At 36.5% G+C, this 23,570-nt stretch overlaps 1 protein-coding gene across 1 annotated transcript; it reads right to left on the bottom strand.

Annotated features, from left to right (window-relative positions):
• Positions 1 to 651: 651 nt before the first annotated feature.
• On the bottom strand, positions 652 to 21,984 carry cfap45 (cilia and flagella associated protein 45). Its single transcript, XM_039764042.1, has 12 exons — positions 21,864 to 21,984; positions 16,590 to 16,700; positions 15,315 to 15,460; positions 14,523 to 14,667; positions 12,179 to 12,349; positions 11,810 to 11,988; positions 8,303 to 8,432; positions 8,028 to 8,174; positions 4,944 to 5,057; positions 3,165 to 3,358; positions 967 to 1,191; positions 652 to 868 (listed from the first exon to the last, which is right to left on the bottom strand). Exons 2-12 carry the CDS (start codon positions 16,695 to 16,697, stop codon positions 793 to 795), a joined length of 1,635 nt encoding a protein of 544 aa, XP_039619976.1. The 5' UTR covers positions 16,698 to 16,700; positions 21,864 to 21,984; the 3' UTR covers positions 652 to 792.
• Between the last annotated feature and the right edge of the window lie 1,586 nt (positions 21,985 to 23,570).

Raw genomic sequence — 23,570 nt, 5'->3', positions numbered from 1 at the left:
TTCAAAAGTAGATGTTTTAGGAAACATCAACCCACATACACACACAAACACACATATATATATAATGTATATATACATATTTATTAGTGTGTTTTTATAAATTAAAATTAAAGTTGTGTTGGGCTTCTGATTCTATCTATAACAAAAATTGTACGATTCCAGTGATATTCATGATTCTGGCATATCAGCTGTAAAAAGTGTGCAAATGGCACCCTCTTGTGGACATCCAGTTCTATGACTATAAAAAAGACCAAAACCAAATGGTTTTGCAGCAGTATTTAACCACACACTGATTTATTAAAGTGCTATGGGGATATGGAAACTATCCAACAACCCATCCTCTCTGTTTTAAGTACTCAAAAGGGTACATTTAAGCAAAATTTCATCATATGTGATTTATTGAGACTGGTGCATGTAAAATTTGTGTTTATTTGTTGTTTATGCCATTATTATAATACACAAATGCTTAAAATGTGTATTTGTTTGTGTTCTTAAGGTTAGTTTATGAAGAACAGTAAAATAATAATTCTTTTCCTTAAACTGACATCAAAGCTGTCATTCTGTATGGTGAAAGTGCACAATATAGCACAACATCTTCAAAGTTGCTTAATTCAACTCATGGTCATAGCAAGTTAAAGAGAAGTAAATGAATGAATTACTTATGTAAAATTTAATTTACTTTGCCTTAGATTTAAAATACTTAAAAACTTTTTGATTAGCCTTCTTTAGGCCAGGTAATCTACAAATATAATCTACAAATAGCTTGATGTATTACTCTCTGTTTTTCCATTCTTAGTTGCCAATGGGAGGTACAAAGTGGACCTTTCTTTCAACTTCATTGCAGTATTTTTCAGGGAGACCAGCATTTCTAAAAAATAAAAAATAAAAATAAGTTAAATCATTTTTGAAAATGTATATTCCACTTGTTCACTTTAAGGTACACAATGTTATCTCCATTTTTCACACCTGAGCTCACTGAGTTTCTTGATCTTTATCTCATTGAGGCGTGCCTGCCTGTTCCTGGCTTCTTCTCTCATTTTCTCTACCTCTTGAAAGACCTCAATCCGATTCTTTACTGTCCGAGCTTCTTTCTCTCTGATCTGCTGCCTCACCATATCTGAATATGTCAGTTGTTCTTTCTTCAATCTCTCTTCTTTTTCTCTTCCCCGAGCAATTTCTTCTTGTTGAGCTCTGTAGGTATGAAAGTATCAGAGTATAAATCCCATGCATTCAGAAAAAAATACAATTCCAGATTTTCATGCAAAACTCTTTTTATTATGTGTGTCTATCCTTTCTTTAAACCAACCAAATCAAATTTTAGGTTTCGGGCACCCAGAGTTTGCGTTAGTAACAAGGCAGCACCCAACCTTGGACAGGGAATCTTCCAACAGAAAGTAACTCTGGTCCTGTGGTACAATGAGGCATACAGTATCCTAGTTAAGGGGCCAATAAAGTTGACACTACCCAGTGTCACTGCATGCTAAGCAAATTAATAAAAATATATGATGTAACATTCAGGCATATCTTGGACGTATGTAACTGCTTTGAAAGTTGAAACATTTAAAATTTTTGTTTATTTACTTCATTAGAGAGGCAGACTATTATTACTTTTTTGTACCAATGAGTCATATGCAAAAATTACAGTAATAAAAGAATGTAGTTACCAGTATTAGGAGAGTACATAAAAATACACGTTGTCTAATAGCATGTTAAAACTTCATTTGTTGAGCCCAAATGAGATGATTGGAATAGCTTTCACTGACTACAGATTCTTATGATAAGGATGTAAAAATTGCATTTACTGTTCTAAGTTGTTGGTTAATGAAGATGTATGGTTAACTGTTGTTCATATTTCTTAAAAATCAAAATTTAAAAAGTATTACTCAATGAAGATTTAGTCCCAGGCTAATATTGTTAGTTGCAACTGAGCAAGATGGATCAATTAAAGTGTCAGTTAAAGGCTGAATCATTATGAGTTTTTTTTAGTGTACCATCATGTTTATTCACTGTATGTATAATGACTGACAGAGCCAGACTTAAGAAGATCCATTTCTCTTCAATTCAATTCTAGGTATGATAAGTTTCTTTTTGCTTTCCTTGCATGCATTTTTTACTTTTATGGTTACAAAGATAATATATTTTACATGGAGCAACTTCCAGCAGCAGTAATAGTAAACTTATGTTGCACCAATACATACAAGCCAGTGATGTGATGGTGTATTTGGAGATATGGTCTTTTTTGCCATCTGGAACGGCTATTGGACATGTAAAAATGGAACATTTAAAAAACATACAAGTTGAAATAGCCCTTCTAAAGGTAGATTTGAAACACTAAATTCTTTAATTCTTTAAATTCACAATTTTACCAGTACTTTTTAAATGATTTTCAAATTGAAGAAATGTGTACAGTGCACCCTATTTTAGATAACTCAATGAAAACTGAGCTGTCCCAGTTATTTCTCTGAAGAGTATGTGTGCTAAATTTCAATGCAATTGGCTCACTGGAAGAAAAGCTGTTTTGTGGAAACAAACAGACACACGGACATCATGATGGCAATGGGTGCTTTTCACATTTTATATGAATTATTTCTTATTATTTGTCAAATGCCTTTATCCGACATTTGAGTTCCAATTTGGTTACATTTCATTTGTTTTTCCAGTAGGAGCACAGACGGATGAAGCAACCTGGTTATGGCCACACAGTGTCAGTAGTATGATTCGAGCCCACAGCCTCAGGGTTTGAAATATGAAGTCCAAAGCCTTAACCACGACCCCACACTGCCTGCCTTGTCCTCAAAATATCTAGGAATCAATTGCCGGGAGCACTAAGCCTCAGTCATCGGTTGGTAGAAACAGTATAGTATCTCTGCTTGAAAAATACTGTACATACTAATATACCTCATAGGGTGATATATCCAGGAATCATTTATACATCCACGCTTAGTCAAGGTCAGGCCAGCAGCTTAAGGCCCATGGCAGAAACGAACTCTGCCTAGGGTGTCAGAATGCATGTTTTATATGAAGTGTGATGAAGTATCCTGGGGCTGCGTAGTTAATTAGTTATGCACCTCTATAACTTTTATTTGAACTAGATCAGCAACTAAAGAATGGATAAAGAAAATAAATCAACAAGCCATAGTTTAATATTTATATCAGATACATACTTGATCACTCTCTCAAACTCGGCCCTCTCTCTCGCTGCCAGAATAGCATGGACATGTTCTTTGTGAGCCACCTGTTCCAGCCGTGCTAGTCTCAACCTTTCATCCTCCTCGGCTTTTTTCAGTGCCTGCTCTTTTTCTTTTCGGCGCCACTCTCTTTCTGCTGCCTCCTGGCTTCTGCGAGCTCGAAGTGCATCCTGGGCAAGATGATGAGATCTGTTATTTCAAAGTGTTAATGCTTAATGTTTCATCAATCATTTTCACATTGTATAGTTCCCTTTTGATGAAGTCCAAGGTGAGTCTGTTGCTTTATTTTAGCACTCATTCCCAAACTTGTTTAATTTACTCAAGAGTCATGGGAGGCCAGTACCTATGCTAGAAGCAGAGACTGCAAGGCAGGAACTAACACTGAATGTGGTGCCAAAAGTATCAGGACAGTATGTGGCCACAGTAACTGGCCTCAGACACCAGAGTGTTTATTTCAACACAATGTATGGTAAGCAGACCTTGGACTCTGCTTAAAATCTTGTTTACGGAAGTCTGGATGGATCTAACAATCCATAAAGAAGAGAATTTAGCTTTAACTGCAGCAAGGTGGATTTAAAGATGCCAAAACAGAACTATGGGGTACATATATTTATAAAATTTTTCAACACCATTACCTAAGGTAGTTTACAAGATCATTATATGTGCATATGCTATCAATCCTGCTTAATTCAAATTGTATGTTGTATAGGACATATAGGCTGAAGTATTAATTGGCACAAGGTAAGAACCAGCCTCACACAAGGTGTCAATCCATTGAAGGGCGTGCACACACACAAATTTCCACTTGCACAGGGTCAGTTTCAAGCTGCCAGTTAATCTAACCTGCATATTTTTGATGATGTGGAGAGAAAACTTGTGTACCTGCAGAAAACACAGTGCACACATGGGAACAGCGTGCAAACTCCATGGACTATGATCAGTGGGAGGTCACACTCTGAATGTTATATCACTACATATTCTACCTTAGGCAAGGGCAAACCACTGTCCATGCAGGGTATCACCTGATATGAGTGAATGATGTCCCAGAATCCTTGTCTCCAGGTGTCACCAGGAGGAGAAACGCAGGCATTGATAATAAGGTTTTGGCAAGCATGAAGGAGGCAGTACTGGTACTAGAAAAGCTGATGGCTGGCAATTCTGAGTTTTTTTGAGTTATATACTTCATATATTTTCAGTTGAAGCATGTCAAACGTAAGTGACTTGCTCAAGTTCACACAGTGGTCAAAAATGTGGACCGGCCAAACAATTTTGTTAGTTAGTGCCCAACATCATGCCCAGAAGTGTCCAGAGAGCAATGGGGTCTGATTATGTAAGTAGTTCTGATGTACAGTATATCCTGATCTCAAATGTTAATTTGCCATTGATCAAAATGGAATCTAGAGGAGTATAAATGGCCAGGTATTGGCCAAGGAATACCAACCTAGGATCTGGTAACAAGAGCATAATGGCTCACAGGTAAGGAGGAAGGGGCCTTTTTAAAGTTTGTATTCATGGATACTGGTGTCTCTGAGGGATTTTTAGGGGTAGCATGATGCCACAGCCATTTATAACAGGCAAAATAAAGGCAATCTACTTTAAATAAGTTTTACTTGCCATGTTAGCTCACTGAATTATATTTAAATAAATCTTAACAATTTTATTATGCTATCAAATACCATTAAAAGCAGTTTTCAAATGATCAAAATGTGCATCATGGAAATCTCCTTTTTAGCATAAATTATTTTACTATTTCACCTGTTCTGCCCGATGATCCCGCTCTCGCTCTTGCAATGCTCTCAGACGGGCCACTTCTTTCTCCTTTTCCTTTTTTATGCGTTCCTGCTCTGCCTCATATTCAGCGTCACGCTCCTAAACACAAACAATATAAGGATTTTCAGGGTGCACATTGTTTTATTTCATTACTTGTAATTTAGTTAATGCAATTGAAGCAGATATGTGACAATTGTCTCAGAGGCACTGTACTTTCCATGGTTATGATCAACAAAAAATGTAATTAATTCAATGTGTATTTGAATGAACAGATTGATGTGAAAGGCAAAATATGAAATATTTTATTGGTCCCAAGAATTGCATTACTGTGTTGTAGCATGCACACAAACATCCTAACATTAATACAAATGCATAAAATCAATTAATAAATAAAGATGTCTATAATTAAGATTAATATATAAAAAATTATATAACCAAAAATCGGGGTTGGACTTTCTGTATATTTTGGGCTATTGTATTTGACAACAGAGCTTAAGTTTTCGAAAATAATGTATGCCCTTTGTATTATTCATCATTACCGGCCTCAGGAAAAAAAAAAAACAACAGACACTTGTCAGAAGGGCACTTGCAAACCACACTGACCTCGGCAAAAAGAGCTTAAGGAGAAACGTTCATTTCAGTTGCAACTAGAATTTCTGCTGCACTGATGCCCAAAGCCACAGTCTCCACATAGTAATCTGGGTGCATATGAACTTTAACATCTTGTAAAGCCTAGACAGATTCCCAACAAGCACCCTTCCCAAATACGTATACAACCTCTCTAGACATTTGTGGACCATTACAGCCTGGAAATGAGACAGCCATTCATCTTGGAGGCAAAAATGAACTACTGCCCTTGGGGATACTGTGTACCTGCAGCAAAGTTTATTTCAGTATGAAATCCTACCCTACTTTTTCTCAGTTTCCTGGGGCAGAGGAGATTCTTTGCTAGTGGGACAAGACCATGGAAGTCAAAAAAAGGTCCATAATATCTTAGATAACATGCTGGCACGGGTGTTATCCTCAATTATATGTTTGTGTTACGGTTAGTGAATTTAGATCTTGCTCTCTTTGTCAAAGCAAGTCATAATTCTTACTCATAACTGGAAAAATGGTAAATAATAATTTGCTAAGGGCACGCAAGACAGTGAGCGCAAGCAAAACACAGAGCCATGCCCGCCAAATCACAGAGCCCCGCCCGCTAACTCTGAAGACCATGGGATACGCTTAACAGAGCCCCGCCCGCCAACTCTAACCCTCCTACCATGTCATGGGATACGCACGACAGAGCCACACATGCCAACTGTAACCATCCTTCCGCGTCCAGCGTCGCTCTCGAGGCATGTACACTGTCTGCTCATGTGCCCGCACGCAACAACTCACCAAACACAGCCTTAGTCGCTTTCGTCTGTGCAAAAGTCCAAATGCACCTCTGAGCCACGTTGACTTTTCACCGCACGCAAGAGAGAGAGCCACGACTGCCAAATCACAGAGCCCTGCCCGCCAATTTTAACAGAGCCCCGCCCATGGGTTATGCACGAAAGAGCCACGAACGCCCACTCTAACCCTCCTCCCACGTCATGGGGAACGCACGACAAGGACCCGCCCGCCAACTCTCACCCTCCGCAGGCTTCCAACATCGCTCTTGAGGCATGCGAGCTATATTAAGCGTCACCAATGAAGACTCACTACACCTTAATGAACAGGTGCTGAAACTTAACAACGAAGTAACTTCCACCAGCGTTGATTCCATCGTCACAGACAATCATGCAGATCAACTTGCATTCCCCGAAGAATTTCTTAATAGTCTTACTCCCACTGGAATGCCTCCGCATAAACTCAAAATTAAAATTGGTTCAGTTATCATGCTTCTCAGGAGCCTCATGCCAGCAAAAGGTCTCTGTAATGGCACAAGACTTTCTGTTACCAGCATTCACCGCAATGTACTGGAGTGTAAGACTATCACATCTGCTGCCTCACAAACTGTCCTTATTCCCTCGATTTCCCTGACCCCATCAGATTCCAATTTGCCTTTTACTTTTACACGCAGACAATTTCCTGTTAGATTGGCGTTTGCAATGACTATTAATAAGGCACAAGGACAAACTTTCAAAAAAATATGCCTGTATCTGCCAAAACCTGTTTTCGTTCACAGACAATTGTATGTTGCTCTCTTCAGAGTTCCATCTTTTCATTCACTGACAGTTGTATCCTCAAACCCTCCCCATTTGGACAACTGTGTCTTTCAGGAAGTGTTCACTCATGAATAAATAATTATATGCGGCGTATGCTACGCCACGGGTTGGCTAGTGGTAAATAATAGAGTATAACAAATTATAAAATCAAGAATCAAGAGAAAAAAGTTATGAAAACATATGAGGGTAATCTGTGTAATGCTACATTTATCGCTTAAGTCTTAGTGCAATTATTTATGTCTGTTATGTCTATGTGTATTTAAGTCTAAGAATTTCTTTTCAAAAACTTTGCCAGTCCAGCAATTTAAAGACTCCTAAAATTATATTTGGTTAGATTTTTTCCCTTAAAATTGAAACAATACCCTCAAATTTATTTAATCCAGTTCTGGGTTGCCAATTCTGGTGTATATCTAGACAACACACACTTACGAAGATCCAGTTTAGAATCCTCAGTGCATCTAGACATGGACATCTTTGGCATGTGAGAAGAAATGCTAAAGTACTCTGAGAAAAACATCTGCCTATACGATAAGAATGTGTAAATTTCACATGAAACAGCAACCTAGCGTCAGACTTGAACTCCGGACATTTGATTCTTGTGGAAGCAGTGATAACCACTTGTTCACTTTGTCGCCCTCCCCAAAACTGAATTGTGTGAATTCAGTAAATGTATGGGTGGACACTTTTTCTTCTTTCAAGATCACAATCAATTGGAAATACTGTATGTTTTCCCTTAAAAACAGGGAATAGGTATGTCCACAGTGATAAAGTGTGCACAGCAGACACCATGATTTGAACCACAGCTAACAGCCTAGTCCGTACCAAATTGCACAAATGCATCCTACCCTTTAAAATCCTGAATGTCTTTTCTTACCATCTTTTTGCGAGTAAATTCTAGAGCCATCAAGTCAGCTATCCTTTCTTCCTCTTTCTTCCTGGCTTTTGCTCTCAAACTCTCCTCATTGATTTGCAGGATTTCTAACTGCAGTCTACGTTGCTCCCGTTTCTTGACTTCTAGAGCCTAGAGAAGGTAGTAAGTAAAATAATGAGATAAGTGTGCACATTTAATGCAGGTAACTACCCTGACAGACACTAGATTTGTCAACAATATCTGCATTTTGTTTCTGGTTTATTTTACACAGTTGATACCTGAAGTTCTTCCATCTGGAGTTTTTCAAGGTTTTCCAACACTTCCTGTCCCTCTTGCTCCTTCAATTCCTCTTCCAGTAGTCGTTGTTCGTCTCTGTCTTTTATCTGATCGATGATCTGCCGCTTTCCACTGTCATGAGCAGAAAGCGAAAACAACGTTCAGAATTTGGTCCAAGTGATCTTTAAGACTGAGAAAGCAATGAAACTACTTAAGTGACTGTATACTTTAGCTTATCTATGATTTTAACCTATGCTATTTACTCAACATTAGACCCAAATGGATTAACTTGTCTCGAATATTTAGTTTTGACATAATGTTTTGGGGTAGTGCTGCTGCCCTGGAGTAAAGAGGCCAGGTTTCACATCCCAGCTGTTTCCTGTGTGGATTTTGCATGTTCTCTGCATGTCTACATGGGTTGTTTTCTAGGTGTTCCTGTTTCCTTCCACAATACCAAAGACATGCAGGTTAGGTGGATGGGTGTTGCTAAACTGGAGTGAGTCTGAGTGTTAACCCTGCAATGGGCTTACATCCTGTCCATGTGCTATCATGCCTTGTGCCCAATGATTGCTGGGATGGCCTGTTGTGACCATGCTCTGGATAAAGAAAATTAATAAGTGAATGTTACAAGGGTCTATGAGACAAAATTTAGGGTAGGTTTCTTCTCACTTTTATATAAAACAATTTCAGACCAAGAGCTTCCTATTCTCACCTGATTGTTGTTTAATTAAAGCCTTTTATTTTTTCTAACTGCATAAGCATTTCTTAAGTTTGCAAATTTTCATACTTAAAGTACGCATTATTAAAATAAATACAATTGACAAGTTTCAAAATAAGGTCTTGTTGGAGATTCTGTACAAAATTTTACTTCAATGTATCAGTCATAAATGTGCCCATGGAAACCTCTGCTGCTCTCTCTTAGAACTTCCAGCTTCAACTTCTGCTAAATGTGTTAAAAATGTGTTCATAATTATACTCGTATTTCCATTGAATATGCTGAATAAAATATTAATTAACAAAAAAAGATTTTTTTATGTAATATTCACAAATATTATTAAAATGTGCTGTTAATGATATATTGAGCTAACATAGATTAATAATAACACAATGATTAGCAAATATCACTGTAAAGATGAGCATGATAGAGGACAGGACTCCAATTAAAGGCACACCCAAGATGTAAATATTTGTATGTAAAATGTTACCGAAGATAACATTGTAAGTCACACACGTTTTAAATGTAAAAATGTCCAGTATTCCAGTGATACATAATGAACCTATATGTCTTTTTGTGGTTAACTCTGCTGCCTTACATATCTGCCACTGTAAGTTATAATTCCACACTTACCGTAATTACTGCCTGTGCATATTTTGCACATTCTCCTCCTGTCAGTGATGGTTTTCCTCTGGCAGCTAAAGTTATCTTTCCACCAGCTTATGATGTATATAAAAGGTTTATAGAATCATTATGGTAACATGTGCAGAGCACAGTGAGGTCGAGTAATGATTCTACAACAGCCCTTTATAATCATTAATGTGATTATGTGCATGAATAGGTCCTGTGAAAGGGCTGGCACAAGATGTTCTCCTTTACACTTTATGCTGCTAAAATTGATTCTGGATTGTCATGAGCTAGAATTGGACTGATTTTTGTTAAGAGAATGTTATGTAAACAAATACAGACTAGCTAAATATAATTGTTCCAATTTTTAAAAATGTATTTGTGTTTATTAACACTATCCATGAAAAGTTCCTCTTAGCTGTCTTCACATGTTGGCTTGAAATGTATTGAACACACTGCTAGTCAATGGCTCTGTTAGAAAGTGTCACACTACAGTGCAAAACAAGAAACATAAATGAGAAGAATGAAAGTGAAATAAAGCTGAACTGATTGGCTAACAAGCAGTGTAGCTCATGCACTTTTCTTTCAGTTTGAAAAAAGATGGCAGTATTCTGGGATAGGCATGTAACACTGCATAACACAGCAGCTTTGGCAAAGTGATAATGAAGAAACAAAATTGAAAGTAATTTTTTGTAATAATTACAAAATTTAAAATGGCTTATTCAAGCATTTCATTAATCCTCAAGGGATGAAAATATGAATCACTGTGTAAACTATGAGAATATTGCTAATGTAATAGAAATCCTAAAGAGTATTTTTATTTTCCAGTCTGTTTTCATGGTTCAATGTTCTTCTGCTTTCATTGAGTGTAAATAACAATATTCTGATGCATGACTTCTAGTATGGGCATATTATTTGGAAGTTCATCTACCCATCATAGGATGGCAGGAAGTTAAAGACTAATGCTTTAGGCAGCAAATACCCTTGGAAGTTATTCTGCTTCATCTTCAACTCACACAATATCATACTTACTCATACTGGGCCAGGTTAGATCCAACAGTTAACTTTTAATGTACTGTACTTACTACATTGGAAATGTGACCAAATAGAATATTAAGAGAAAATCCATTGTGGAAAAGATGATATTAAAATATTATTGCTAATGAGATATGATCAGCTGGCATGACACATTTTTTTGTTTCTTTTAAATAGTTAACAATTCAAATATATATATTTTCGCTTTGCGCCCTCCCCACCATAACCGATCGTTTGTGGGGGAGTAGGGAAAGCTTTAAATTCGTCAAAAATTTTGATCTCCAGTTTTAACAGATCTCAATGTTTTAGGGTGCCCTGATACCAAAAACTCAGATATCTCGATGATGGGTGTGTTTCTGTCTGTCTGTGCGTGTGTGTGTCTGTGTGTCAGTTTCTTGAGGACGGTCTAGAGCTAAAGCAGCTGGATGAAAAAATACCAAACTCGAAACTTAAGCCTGTTATGAGATGACGATGTGCTGATTGAGCCAAATTGGGCAAGAGGAAGAGGCACTCAACAGGAGCCCTCAAATAGCATAATTCAGCAATTAATTATGAATTCTTCTTGTAAATTGCTATCGTTATGACCTATTTTATGATCAGAAAGATCAGCATCAGAGCGGTAAATAACTACTGAAATGTTATAGAATAGTTCAAGTAACTTGGTTCCAAGGGCACAAAGCCTACTAACGCTCACATCTGAATTTTTTTAAAGTACTATTGCCATTTGTAGGATAATTTGGTGTCATTGGTTAAGATAAATTAAAAATGAACATGTTGGAGGAATAATACAAATTATAAAAATTGAAGCAACATAAAAAAATGGTCTGGTATGTTGAATGTTCTTGCAAATATTTTAATGAACATGTATGTTAGAAGTGAGGGCCTGGTTAATTAATATTTATTAATATTCCTATGCTGCACTAACTTGGTGTACTGTAAATTCTATAGTGTGATTTTTGTTGTGTCAACTATATAGTAATTTTATTTGCTTTATAATGGGCCTTACGATCAGTAATACAGAAAATGAAGAATCATTATGTTTTGGTGTTATTTGCTGCCTTTCTATATCTATTATATTATACTATATCTGTATATAGTACAAATTATCAAGAAAAAATATAAAATGCTGTACATTATTCTTTGCTCTTTTCTTAAAGCTTCAATTTGCTCTTGTCTCTCAATAGCTTTCCGTCTTTCAACCTCCATCATGGCATCAAGCCTTCTTTCTTCCTCTTGCAGTTCATTTAGGATCTGCTGCTTTTCTAAGATCTGAGCATCTTGCACTGCATGGCACTGAGCCCCAAGAATCAGCTGAAAAAAGTGAATTATGTGGTTTTAAATTAAGAAATGTAAAGAAGAAGTATAAACAACTGTAAATACTTGTTACCCATTTCTCAGAGATATCATCGCAGTACAGTACTACCAATGCATGCTCTAGTTCATACAAATTGTGTCTCCCCTTCTTTCAAGAGAATCTTGTTTTTTTCTTTCATGTCAGTACCTCATTCATCTTTTTGATTTCATCTTCTTGTTCTAATCTCTGAGTATTGGCTTTCTCAAGCAAATACTGAGCGCGTTCTCTGGCTTCTGCTTCTAAGTCACTTGGCCCTTCATTCTTCCTTCGAGAGAAATCAGCCTGTCGTAGCAAAGCTTTCCTATCTTCAGAAGCTTCCTGAAGGCACAAAATAGTAGAGCATTGTTAGATATTTTGCCAATGTAGTTCAGTCTAGTTGGCCCCAACATCAAAAAGCAAAGCATTGGAAGGACAAATGGCCAGTTCAGATTTCTTCTGGTCATTGTCAGCTGGTATTTTTTTTCCCCCATGATACTAAGCCTCATTTAGTTGTGACAAAGTGATTTTTAGATCTAAGCATGCTTGGACCAAAGATATGCTGGATATTTTATTAGCATTAAATATAGTATATAAAATTATGAGGCAATTTTAATATCACTGCAGACATTTCATGTACACAGTCCTTAACACAATACTTAGGTCCATCCATTCTTTTCCATACGCATTTTTGTTTTCTAGAATACCAAACCTAGAACTTATGAGCCTAATAGTGCAATGCAGTCAATTACACAGTGCCACAGTTTTATAGTGTGGCACTTCCTTTAGCAGAACAAATTCAGTTATATGCATAGTCTTACTTTTACATCATGCATGCAATCATTAAAAGTATTTTAATGGAATGTGGCCAATTGCATATAATCATATTTTTACAGTGTGCACGTAATTGGTGCATGCCTGTTGCCAATATGGTCAATCACCTACAAACGTAGCTGTATGCTACCTACATTAGCAACACTTGCTCAATTATGTAAAATAATTAAAACATTTTGTTCATAAGAAACATAAATCATTTGGTAAAACAGGATTCATTTCATGCAGTCCAATTTTTACGTTGTCTGCATAATTAGCACATGCTGGAAAGCAATCAATCGTTTATGGTTACATTTTTATGCTATATAAATAAGCAGCATTTTCCCATTAGGATAAAGTGGTCTATCAAGTAGAGCCATATTTTATTTAGTGCATAAACCAGGTAGTAGAACAGGATTGGTTTCATACAGTCTAATTTTTAAATTAAGCATTTAAAGAGCATTTACCATTAATCTAATAGCTTGATTTGACATCAAGCACATAAGGTATGGGAATGTTGTCAAAAATATATTGAGATTTTTACATTGTGCACATACATGGCAGTCAATAGCATATGGTCATATTTTAACTTTGCATATACAGTAAGTTCCTGTTATTGGAATGTGGTCAGTCATACATGGCCATAGTTTTACAATGTGCACATAAGAAGCACATGTTTGTTATTTTAACTTGGTCGGTAGAACTTTGTGATATTTTAACGTCACGCACATAAACAGCAAATCAGTGTCTGCAGTATATGGTTATATTTTTATACTTTATACATAGCCATATTCAACCTTTTAGGTGATGTAGTCAATCATATACAGTTATATTTTTATAATATACACCAGCTTACTAGTAAAATGTGGTCAGTTACAAATAGACTAATTTTTACATTGTGTCATATTCACATATGATATATTGACTGCAAGCCAATATGTTGTCAATCGACTTATGTAGCCCTCCAGGTTTGAGCCATTGGTATGCTACCTAATGTAGAACTGTACACTAAGCACCATGTACATTTCTCAGGGGTATTGATCACATTCCAATAATTGTGTAATTGCATGTACATGTTGCTGGTCTTTAACAAAATTTCTGAAAAATGCCCTGCTTTTGATATTTTCAGAATGCTGAAAAGGAAATCAATTGACATTGATGATGAAAGGGAAGCAATACAAAAAATGTCAATGAGCATAAAGAAATGTGGCTTAGTGGTAAGTATTAATGCCTACTTTGTGTTTTTATATTTCATCTGAATGTACCATTATTCATCTCATCCAGGGATAATTTCTGCAAGGTAATGCTTCAACTCCCCACAGTCAAGCTAAAGATAAGTGGATCCCACTTGTGAATGGAAGCATGTACTAACACTTGTACAAAATGTACACCTTTGGAAACATTTAATTTAAATGTGAGATATTTAGATATGTATCCATATGGATTGGATATTTCTAATAATAAGTTAACATGTCATTAATGACCATTTTTATTAAGGCCCTGTGCTTTTGAAGCAGTTCATAGTGGTGTCATTCGTAATAATTTTTCATTTCTTAGCTTGCTGCCATATATTATACACTAAAGCTTCCTTAACAGAGTCCCCTTGCGATTGTGCAAGTAATGCCAGAATCATTTTAAATTTCATTCTCTTATTTGTTTTCTATGTTTTCTATAAGAAACCACAGCAACAAAATGCCATTACTATTGCTGCTTCTTTCTCCCTTCGTATAGCTGACATTTCTGCTTCTCTCTCCTCAGCAGATCGAATTCGGGAAGCTGATGTAATTCGCTTGAACTCCAGAGGTGACAAGATGATTGACATGCCAGAAGGGTCCTTGCGTGGCACTCTAGGAAGGAAACCACAATAATATAAAATTCACTTTGAATGGGAGGTTTGTCAAAGTAAATCCATAGTATGTAGTAGAGTAACAAGTGAAACTGAACTAATAGAATTAGTGTACAATAAACATAACAGCTATATCATAACACATGAATAAAACATTCTTATGAGTCACTTCATTATCATAGCATTAACTTGCAATATCATATTCTCAGACATACCTAATTCAATTTGGAATCATGGGAGGCACTAGCCTATTCCAGTGGCAATGGGTAGAAGACAGAAATCAGACCTGGACAATATGTCAGTCACAGAGAAACTTATGCACACACAGAAGGAAACAATTTAGAATCACCAATTATTCTAACGTATGTTTTTGGGATTTATGAGGAAAACCATTTTTCCAGTAGAAAACCCTGCATAGTCACAGGGAAAAAGAAAACTCCATGCAAAAAGCAATAAGGTGTGGCATTCAGAGCTAAGACACTGGATTTGAGTCACAGTAGTGCTAACCACTACACCACCCCACATTTGGGTGTTCAGTTCATATTTTGGAAACCATCAATGGTTATTTTATGGAATTTTTTTTAAGCTGACAGCAATAATAGTAACATTTTCAAGACTAATAAAAAAAAGTGTGAAGCATTCACTAACTTAAGGTCTCGAATAAGGTCTTTAGTGACAATTTTTATGGTCTCTTGTTTAGGAGTGTTCCGGCGACGACTTGGGGCAGAATGAGACATTCCATGAGACTGGGATCCTCCATGATCTTGGGAAAAAATCTTCTCAGAATCCGAAAGCTTTAAAAAAAAAAGAAAGTGAAAATTATAGGCCACTAGTCCTCACAAACCCACTTAAACATACTCCAAAACCTATATTCATATAAGGAATGTGGAATCACTGGTTAATCTAACCAGCATATCTGAAAAAAAACTGAGGTACACAGAAGAAGGCATACGCAGACAAGGATAAAACATGCAAACACTACACACATAACACCCAGTTGCATGATTCAAACCCAGGACACTGGATCCATAAGACAGAAGTACTACCCAGGGCACTATCATGCTACTCTATATACTTCTCATCTTATATAAGTATATATTGTATTTTATTTTTGTGTGAGTGCACCAGTGGCGCAGTGGTTAGTATAGCTGCCTCTGGATACTCTGGTTTTCTTCTATACCCTGGCTCAGAAGGGGTAAGTTTTCTATAGGTGTGGATGTTAGTGTGCCTTGAAATAAACTGGGTCTTTATCCAGGGTTGCCTCCTACCTTAATCTTTAAGAAAGTCCCCCATACCTGAAAGTAAATAAAGTTTAATAATATTGTGGCTGGATGGAGTAATTGAACAGAATATGTCTGGAAAAAGCAGTGCTGGTAACTTCATGAATAGTCATACACCTAGCTACTGACTCAGTAGGCAGCCCTAAGTAAGTCTGAAGATAGTCTAAATATATTTTGTGTAGAAATTGTGCATGGAAAACATTCCATGGTAACATTCAACATGAAAGGTAGTATACTGTATAGGATACTACTACTGTATACTAGTATACTACTATATAGGAGGACTGACAAATGACAAGGTAATCTAGGTGTAGCAATAAATCATTGCAGCCATATGATTCTAAGTGGGACCACAGGCATCAAACTCCATAATACTGGGTAAGTTTGGAGTTGCCAATTAACCTACTGTTCATATCTTTGGGAAACAGCAGAAAAGCTGGAGTACCTGAAAAAAGGACAAGCAAACACTGGAAGAACACACAAACTCCACACAAAAAGCAACTGAACACAAAATTAAATATTTGGACAATGGAGTTGTGAAGAAGCAAAGCTAACCACTTTGCCAACCACCCTCTATCCATCCAGTCCACTTATATTACGGTTGTGAGAAACATTACAAAAAGGCAGATAATTGGCTCCATACTTTCTTAGGAGTTCCAAATAGTGTCTCATCAACGTGGGAGGTGTGAGCTCGAGTCCTGTAACGACGGGAACGTGAGCCCCCTGACTGGCAGGAGGAGTTGATGCTCATTGTCTGCAAAAACAAACACAAGTGTTATTAGCAATGCTAGATACATAGACATGCAAAGTGCAGCACTGAAAGTAGCCCGGCCAGTTTTTGTAAATGAGTAACTCATTCATTCAGGAAGTTCTGCACAGGAGCATTGTATGCACCTGTATAAGGCAAGGAATGTGTCAACATATGTCAATCAAATTAATTTTTCCTCAGCCCTATGTTTGCAAACATCTGACATACGGTAATTATCACCAAATGTACATTTTTTGGATTTTTGGATTTAGTACCTCTGAATGCCACCAAGAAATCTATGAACTTCATCTGGGCGCACTTGTCATATTAAGATGAGCTAGGTTCTGTGGTATGGAAATTTGTAAGGAACAAGCAAAAAAATAAACACACACACACACACTACGCATTAAAATGACTTAGCCCTTTAAGCTTTGAAACATTCCTGTTGATAAATAGAATGCAATCTGAGAAACGAAGAACAATGTTTATGAAAAGGTGGTGCAGAACTTTAATGATGTAATGATGCTACGTTATAGCCACAGAGTGTAAGTTTAAATTACTGCCTAGACATTAGTTGAGTGGAGTTTATATGTTCTTCCCAGGACTGCATGTTTTTTTTTCTACGTTCTAAAAATGTGTTTATTAGATTAATTATCAGCCTTAAATTAGCTGAGTGTGAGAGAATTGAGTTATGTATGTGATTGTACCTAATAATAGATTGATCTCTATGTTGTGCCTGATGTTGCTGGAACAGGCTCTGCTCCCGCAATTCTGACCTGAATAATTGGGCATTAAAAAATGAGAGATGGATAACCATTTTTAATTTTATTTATCACCTATTTTTCTTACCGTGATTCAAACAAAGAAATTACATTCTTTATATAACAGTCATTGTGCTGCTATATTCCCTTCTTCATCCTTGAGCTGCTGTCTGCATTACACTGACTGACTAATTCAGGCCATTCATTTTGTATAAAATGTAATACAAACTTCTACTACTTTCTTAGAGGAATTAATTAACTCTCTGTAACTTGAAAGATCTGCACAGGTACAGTGAGTTAAATGTGGAGCTGAACCCATAACTTTGGGGTTCAATGTTTAATGACCTATGCCAATATGTCTGCAGGTGTATTTTCAGGAGCCTACATGTTCTCTGCCTATTTGCAGTGGTTGTTGTCAAGGTTTTCAGTTTTCTCTTTACGTTTCTCTAGCATGTGTGCTAGGTTAACTGGCAATTCTTAGTTCTGAGAAGATGTGGGTGTGTGTGTGTGTGTGTGTGTGTGTTGTATAAGTGCTGTGGTATACTGGCTTCACATTCAGGGTTGGTTCCTACCATGCACCTTATCTTGTACGGAAAGGGTCTGACCTCAATGATCCTAAGCCTAAATTAAGCTTATTTAGAAAACAGTGCAGTGGATACAAAATTTACTAGTATCCTTTGTCTGGTTCCCCTCCCCACATTCACTCCTGTTTTGGTTACATATTCACATAAAAGAATTACCGTAATTATTAATTTCCTTTGTCTTCCTCTATTGTGTATTAATGCAACCTTAAGCTACATTTTTAGATAATTATGTTCATTCTCATTAATACAAAAAAGATTTTTTACAACTTTGTGTCCCTTTGTACATTATCAATATATATTCTGATCACTTCAGTGGTAGATCTATACGCAAAGAAAATTAACTAAAGCTTATATTCTGAGTTGTCTTAATTTCTGAAACAAAGAAAAAACATTTTTTTTAAAGACTGTAATTCTTGTATGATAGAAGCACAGGCCTACAGAATGATTTATGGTACCTACCTGGTCTGCCTTGGAGTAGGTGCACTGACACATTTGGACATCTTGCATTTGAATTAAATTTTGGCGGTTTGTCTATTGAATTACCCTTTCCAGAGTGCAACTGACCTATACAGTTGTAATTTGGGCTTAAAACCACCATTTATATCTGAATATACAATTATATCTATATAAATGTACTATATATTTGTATATACTGTATATTGACAGAAACATTCTCATTTTAGGTTTCGGCATGTTCTGTGTTTATTTTGTATTTAATTTTTCACAAAATATTTCTAGCTATTATTTAACATGCTGGGCTCGTAGGTTAGGTTGATCTGTACTGAAACATAATTTATCATGCAGTATGTATTCACCCACCATAGTGCATATATTGTATTCTTATTTACATTTATAAACTCACTCTTCAGGATGGAAGATTAAATGTAATGGCATATAAAAAAGGGTTTTGTTGAACTGTATATGCAATAACTAACAATCACAATGAAACAGGTTTCACTTTGATTTTTTAATGTTGTTATCCTCCATTTTACCATTCACATGTGTACCTATAATTTTGGCACATAAGGATATCACCAAATGTGAAAGAAGACTCCATAAATGTGTAACCTTAATCATGTCTCTCTTCACAATATGCATTATTCTTAAGTGTTTTGTTTTTGTCTTGTGTGTTTCACTAAGGATTGCACATATGCTGCATGTTAATTTACAGATTATGGTATACCAGACCTTACCAACTGGGAATAGACCCAAAGGCATACGTAGGAAAGGCCAGAAGAAGTATATTTCTCAAGTGACCAGGAAATGCCTGAAAGTAACCCAGAACTATCTGGAACTAATACAACAGATAGGGTAAGTTGGTCTGTCCTGCTCAATGTGTTTTTCACCATGGTCTCATCAGGACAAAAGAACAGAAGGTGAAAACATATTCATTTGCACAACAGAGGCAAGCATGCCCTTTTTTGGATACCTTTTTAAACATATGCTGTAATCCATGAGTAGATTGAATATACTAACTACATTAGTAATACAGTAAAGTGCCCACTTTATTAGGTCAAACTGCACTCCCCACATGATTAAGTATACAATCAGTTATATCACTATAAGTGCAGACAATATGATTTAAAGTGAGTAGACAGGTACCAGTGGATTGTGTGTGCACATGCAATCCAAAGAGTCAAAGAGAAAGACTAAAGTTTTGTGTCTCAGTAATAGGAGACAGATGCACTAGAAGGTGTTGATCAGAAAGGGCAAAACAGGTGTGTCGAAATAAACCACCACTCAAAAATATTTATTTCTGAAAAAGGCGTGCCTGAAAACACAGTTCTTCATACCTTGTCAAATATGTGGTTGGGAATGTGACAACCCAAATGAGTTGTATTCCAGTCAGTGAAAAACAAGAAAACAAGAAGGAACAAACACAGTGGGTTCTGGGGACATCAACACAAGTCACTGAAATACCGGAAAAACATAACCTGGTCTGTTCAAATCCAAGTCCTGCAGATTTATGTAAATAGCAGGACCAGGAAATAGCAAAATAATTCCTTAGATCTACCATACAATTCAGGCTGGTAGTGGCAATGTACAGTCATGCTCTGAAGGGTATTTGTGTCACATATTAGGTACCTTACTATGAATAATGTGATATTTTAAAGCGTTTTTGTTCATCATGTATCTCTCTTCATGGAAAAAGTGCATCAATCTGTAAATAAGATTTTTCAGGCTAGGAGAGTTTTGCCCTGGTTGCAAAAGAATTGCAAATGAAATTGTGATAATGCTGTGACCTACCTAGACACCAGATCACAACCCTGTTGAGCATTCAAGGGATGCAATAGAAAGAGCTATTCTAGACATTGATCAGGCAATTTCCAGCAACTGTGGGACAAGTTGTACATGATAATGGCCAGCACCCCCGGAGTCTGTTTTGTGTCCTAATGAATTCAGGCTGTTCTGAGGGCAAATGAGGGACCCAGCACTTCATTAGGTATTTCTGTATAATAAACTGTCCATTCATATTATGTGTTGATGCCTATTTTTAAATGTGCTCTAGTGTCTAAAACTCTGGACTGCAGTGTCTGGAGGTTACATTGACACCAATAACTCACTGTGTCACCCTGAACAACTAACTGAATTATATCAATATAATCTGTAAATCAAATAGGATAACAGTGATAGCTAAATATATGCAAACTGGCATAATGGTACAGTGACTGGGATTGCTGGAGCTCCACAATCCTGGATTTGATTCACAGCTTAGTTACTGCATTTTTTCCAGCTGTTTGTAATAGATTTCTGCAAGTATTCCTTCCATACAATTTCCTTTCATATCCCAAAAGCAAACCACACATTAGGATAATTAACTACTCGAAGTTCTTAAAAATAAAGGTGCCAGAGTGATTCGTAAGATTGGGGAGAGATTGTTGGTTCCCAAAAGACCCATCCACATTAAGTTTCCAGAAAGAACATTTATTTTTCAGCCCTGTGACAGGTTCCATACAGTAAATAACCATGAAAAGATCATAAAACTGGTGAAATAAAGAACCAGTATTTTAAAGAGTGTAGCATAAAAAGATATAGACATTTATCAACCCATTACCCTAACTCTAAGAAGATGTGGGAGACATGTTAGTCTATTGGAGGGTACACTCACATAAGGTAAATTTAGGGGTGCATCTTAATTTGATCTGAATATCCATGGGATGTGAGAGAAAAATCCATGCAGTGAAAGGTGGAGTGTGCAAATTCCACACAGACCATAACCAGGTGCTAATCACTGTGCTAAATATTTATGAATTATTATTTTTGTTAGCGTATTAGTTTCATTTTATAACTAGCATATGTCTGGACATTAAACTTGAAATGCTTATCCTGTAGTTTCTGCATCCAGGTGTTTTATTATGCTTTATATAAAAAAAAGTCTCAGGAAGTTATAATTTTGTCTCTAATTAGAAATGCACTGACGCCCCCTTAAATGTCCTAATGTGTTTAATGCTTACATACAGTTTACTTGATATACACGTACTTAATAGTTTAAAGGTGTATTTTGGTTTCTATTACAAACACTATCAAAAATTAACAGTGAGGACCTGCTTTATTTAGAACTGCAGAAATGTCACTAATCTAAATAATATTAAAAATATGTGATATACAGACAAATGTATTATTAAAAGTATATACAGTGTGAATTTCCTCTAAGCATATATATAGATATATATAGAGAGAAAGATAGTGTCAAATGATAGTGGAAAACATCATTATTCTTTAAGCTTATAGGGAGTTAAAAAATGCAAACCCTTTACAATAGTGTTGTAAGAAAAAAAATCAACTTTCACATATAAAGGTGTTTTCTATTCCTTTACACTTACCTTCGAGCAACCGAAGACGACAGATTTAAAGTCGAGTTGTCTCTTGTAAATCTGCGCAATAATAAAGTTATGAGAGTCTCAGCGCGTGTAGCGGCCTCCAGTCACCCCTTCGCGCGCTCGTTTCCATGGTAGCGTCAACACAGCCGTCGCCGAGGAGACCCTGTCACGTGATTGAAGTTTGAGACGCGCAGCCTCACTAGTAGTCTACTATTGATATCTGAACGATCTTTTAAAATTGGAAATATGTGACTTTTGCTGTGTGTGTGTGTGTTATGTGTGTACTTTTTGCTAAGTACCTCTTTTGCTGATTATTGTGCCTCATTTTTTTTTATTTTGTGTCGATGGATTGCGTATTTAGTTATATCAACACAGGGATGCAATAAGGCAAACTTGGGACCTACTGTTTTATAAAACATGAACCTCAGCTTACCACCTTTAGTATCCTGTATGGTCTGTCTTCTCCTCATCAGTTTCAGTCCAACACGTGCACTCAGGTCATCTGGCAGTGGGATGCTTATGGTCCCTCAGGTCATTCTATGTCAAGAACCCCCAACTCTGGAGCTTTAGCGCAATACAAACCGTTCTTGGATCTCCAAAATTGAACTGAAAACGTTTCTACCAGTGTTTTTCCTGTCTCTTAATTCTAAGAATCTGTAGCTCTTTTTTGTTTTGTTTGGTCTTGTGCGTTCTGTGCAGTTATCTTGCGCTTTCTCTTTTTTATATTTTTTGTTTCTTTGATTCTGTTATTGTACTGTAGTTTCATTTTTAGTTACTAGGTTTTCATTGTTTTCCTATTATGCTATGTGAAGCAACCCTTGTTTTGAGAAAGACGCAATGGTAATAAATATTATTATGTATAGCTTTGCGCTTCAAATCATATCACCGTAGGACAACGTAACATATGTATAAAATGAGGTCCATTTCCTTTACAAAAACACGCTGGGATAAGTAAGAGTCAAAAACGTAACACATAAATAGTGCTCAGCCGTCGTCATTCACTCATTCATCTTACATAAGCAAGCCAAATCTTAAAGCGTTTAGAATATTTTATATTAAAATAACTTATCGACAATCTATTTATTGCATATGAAAATTGCACATGCATGAACAGCATCATTATTTATTTATTGTTGTGCTACAGTCTCACCACATGGGTTTATGCCCCGAGTGCTTTCTGTATGAACTTTTTATATTTTCCATGTGTGCGCCTTGGTTCCTTGTGGGTGCCTCGGTTTCCTCAAACAGTCCAAAAACATGCTAAGTTATAGGTGAATTGACTCGTGTGTGTGTGTGTGTGTGTGTGTGTGTGTATATGTATGCATCCTGTGAATGGCCTGCGCCTGCCTTGTGCACGATTCTTTAGTGATAACAAAGTCAATCTATATTTTTGGGGGTCTTGTTCAAAAAACGGACGCCATCTCCTTTCTTGTTTGTTTTAGACTGCCCTACCCCTACTACAAACCCTAAACTTAAGGTTCGTGGGGGGAAGGCCAGGTACACCAGGGTCCCTAATCTTAAAAATTTAGAGTAGGTGCTTAATCTTAAAATAGTGTAAAGGTACCTAATCGTCCGCTTTCTAAACAAGGGTTTTTTATACCACATTAAAATGGAAATAATAGCGTTATAAAATGTAAATATATATACATTCTTTCCTAAATACTCAAACACAAATGAGCTACGTCTTTAAATGACAGCCCTCTCGCTCCG

Source organism: Polypterus senegalus, chromosome 9, assembly GCF_016835505.1.
Source record: "Polypterus senegalus isolate Bchr_013 chromosome 9, ASM1683550v1, whole genome shotgun sequence".
In the NCBI taxonomy this organism is placed as follows: Eukaryota; Metazoa; Chordata; class Cladistia; order Polypteriformes; family Polypteridae; genus Polypterus; species Polypterus senegalus.
The sequence above is the reverse complement of the archived record's forward strand: the minus strand, read 5'-3'. Positions and strand labels throughout refer to the sequence as shown.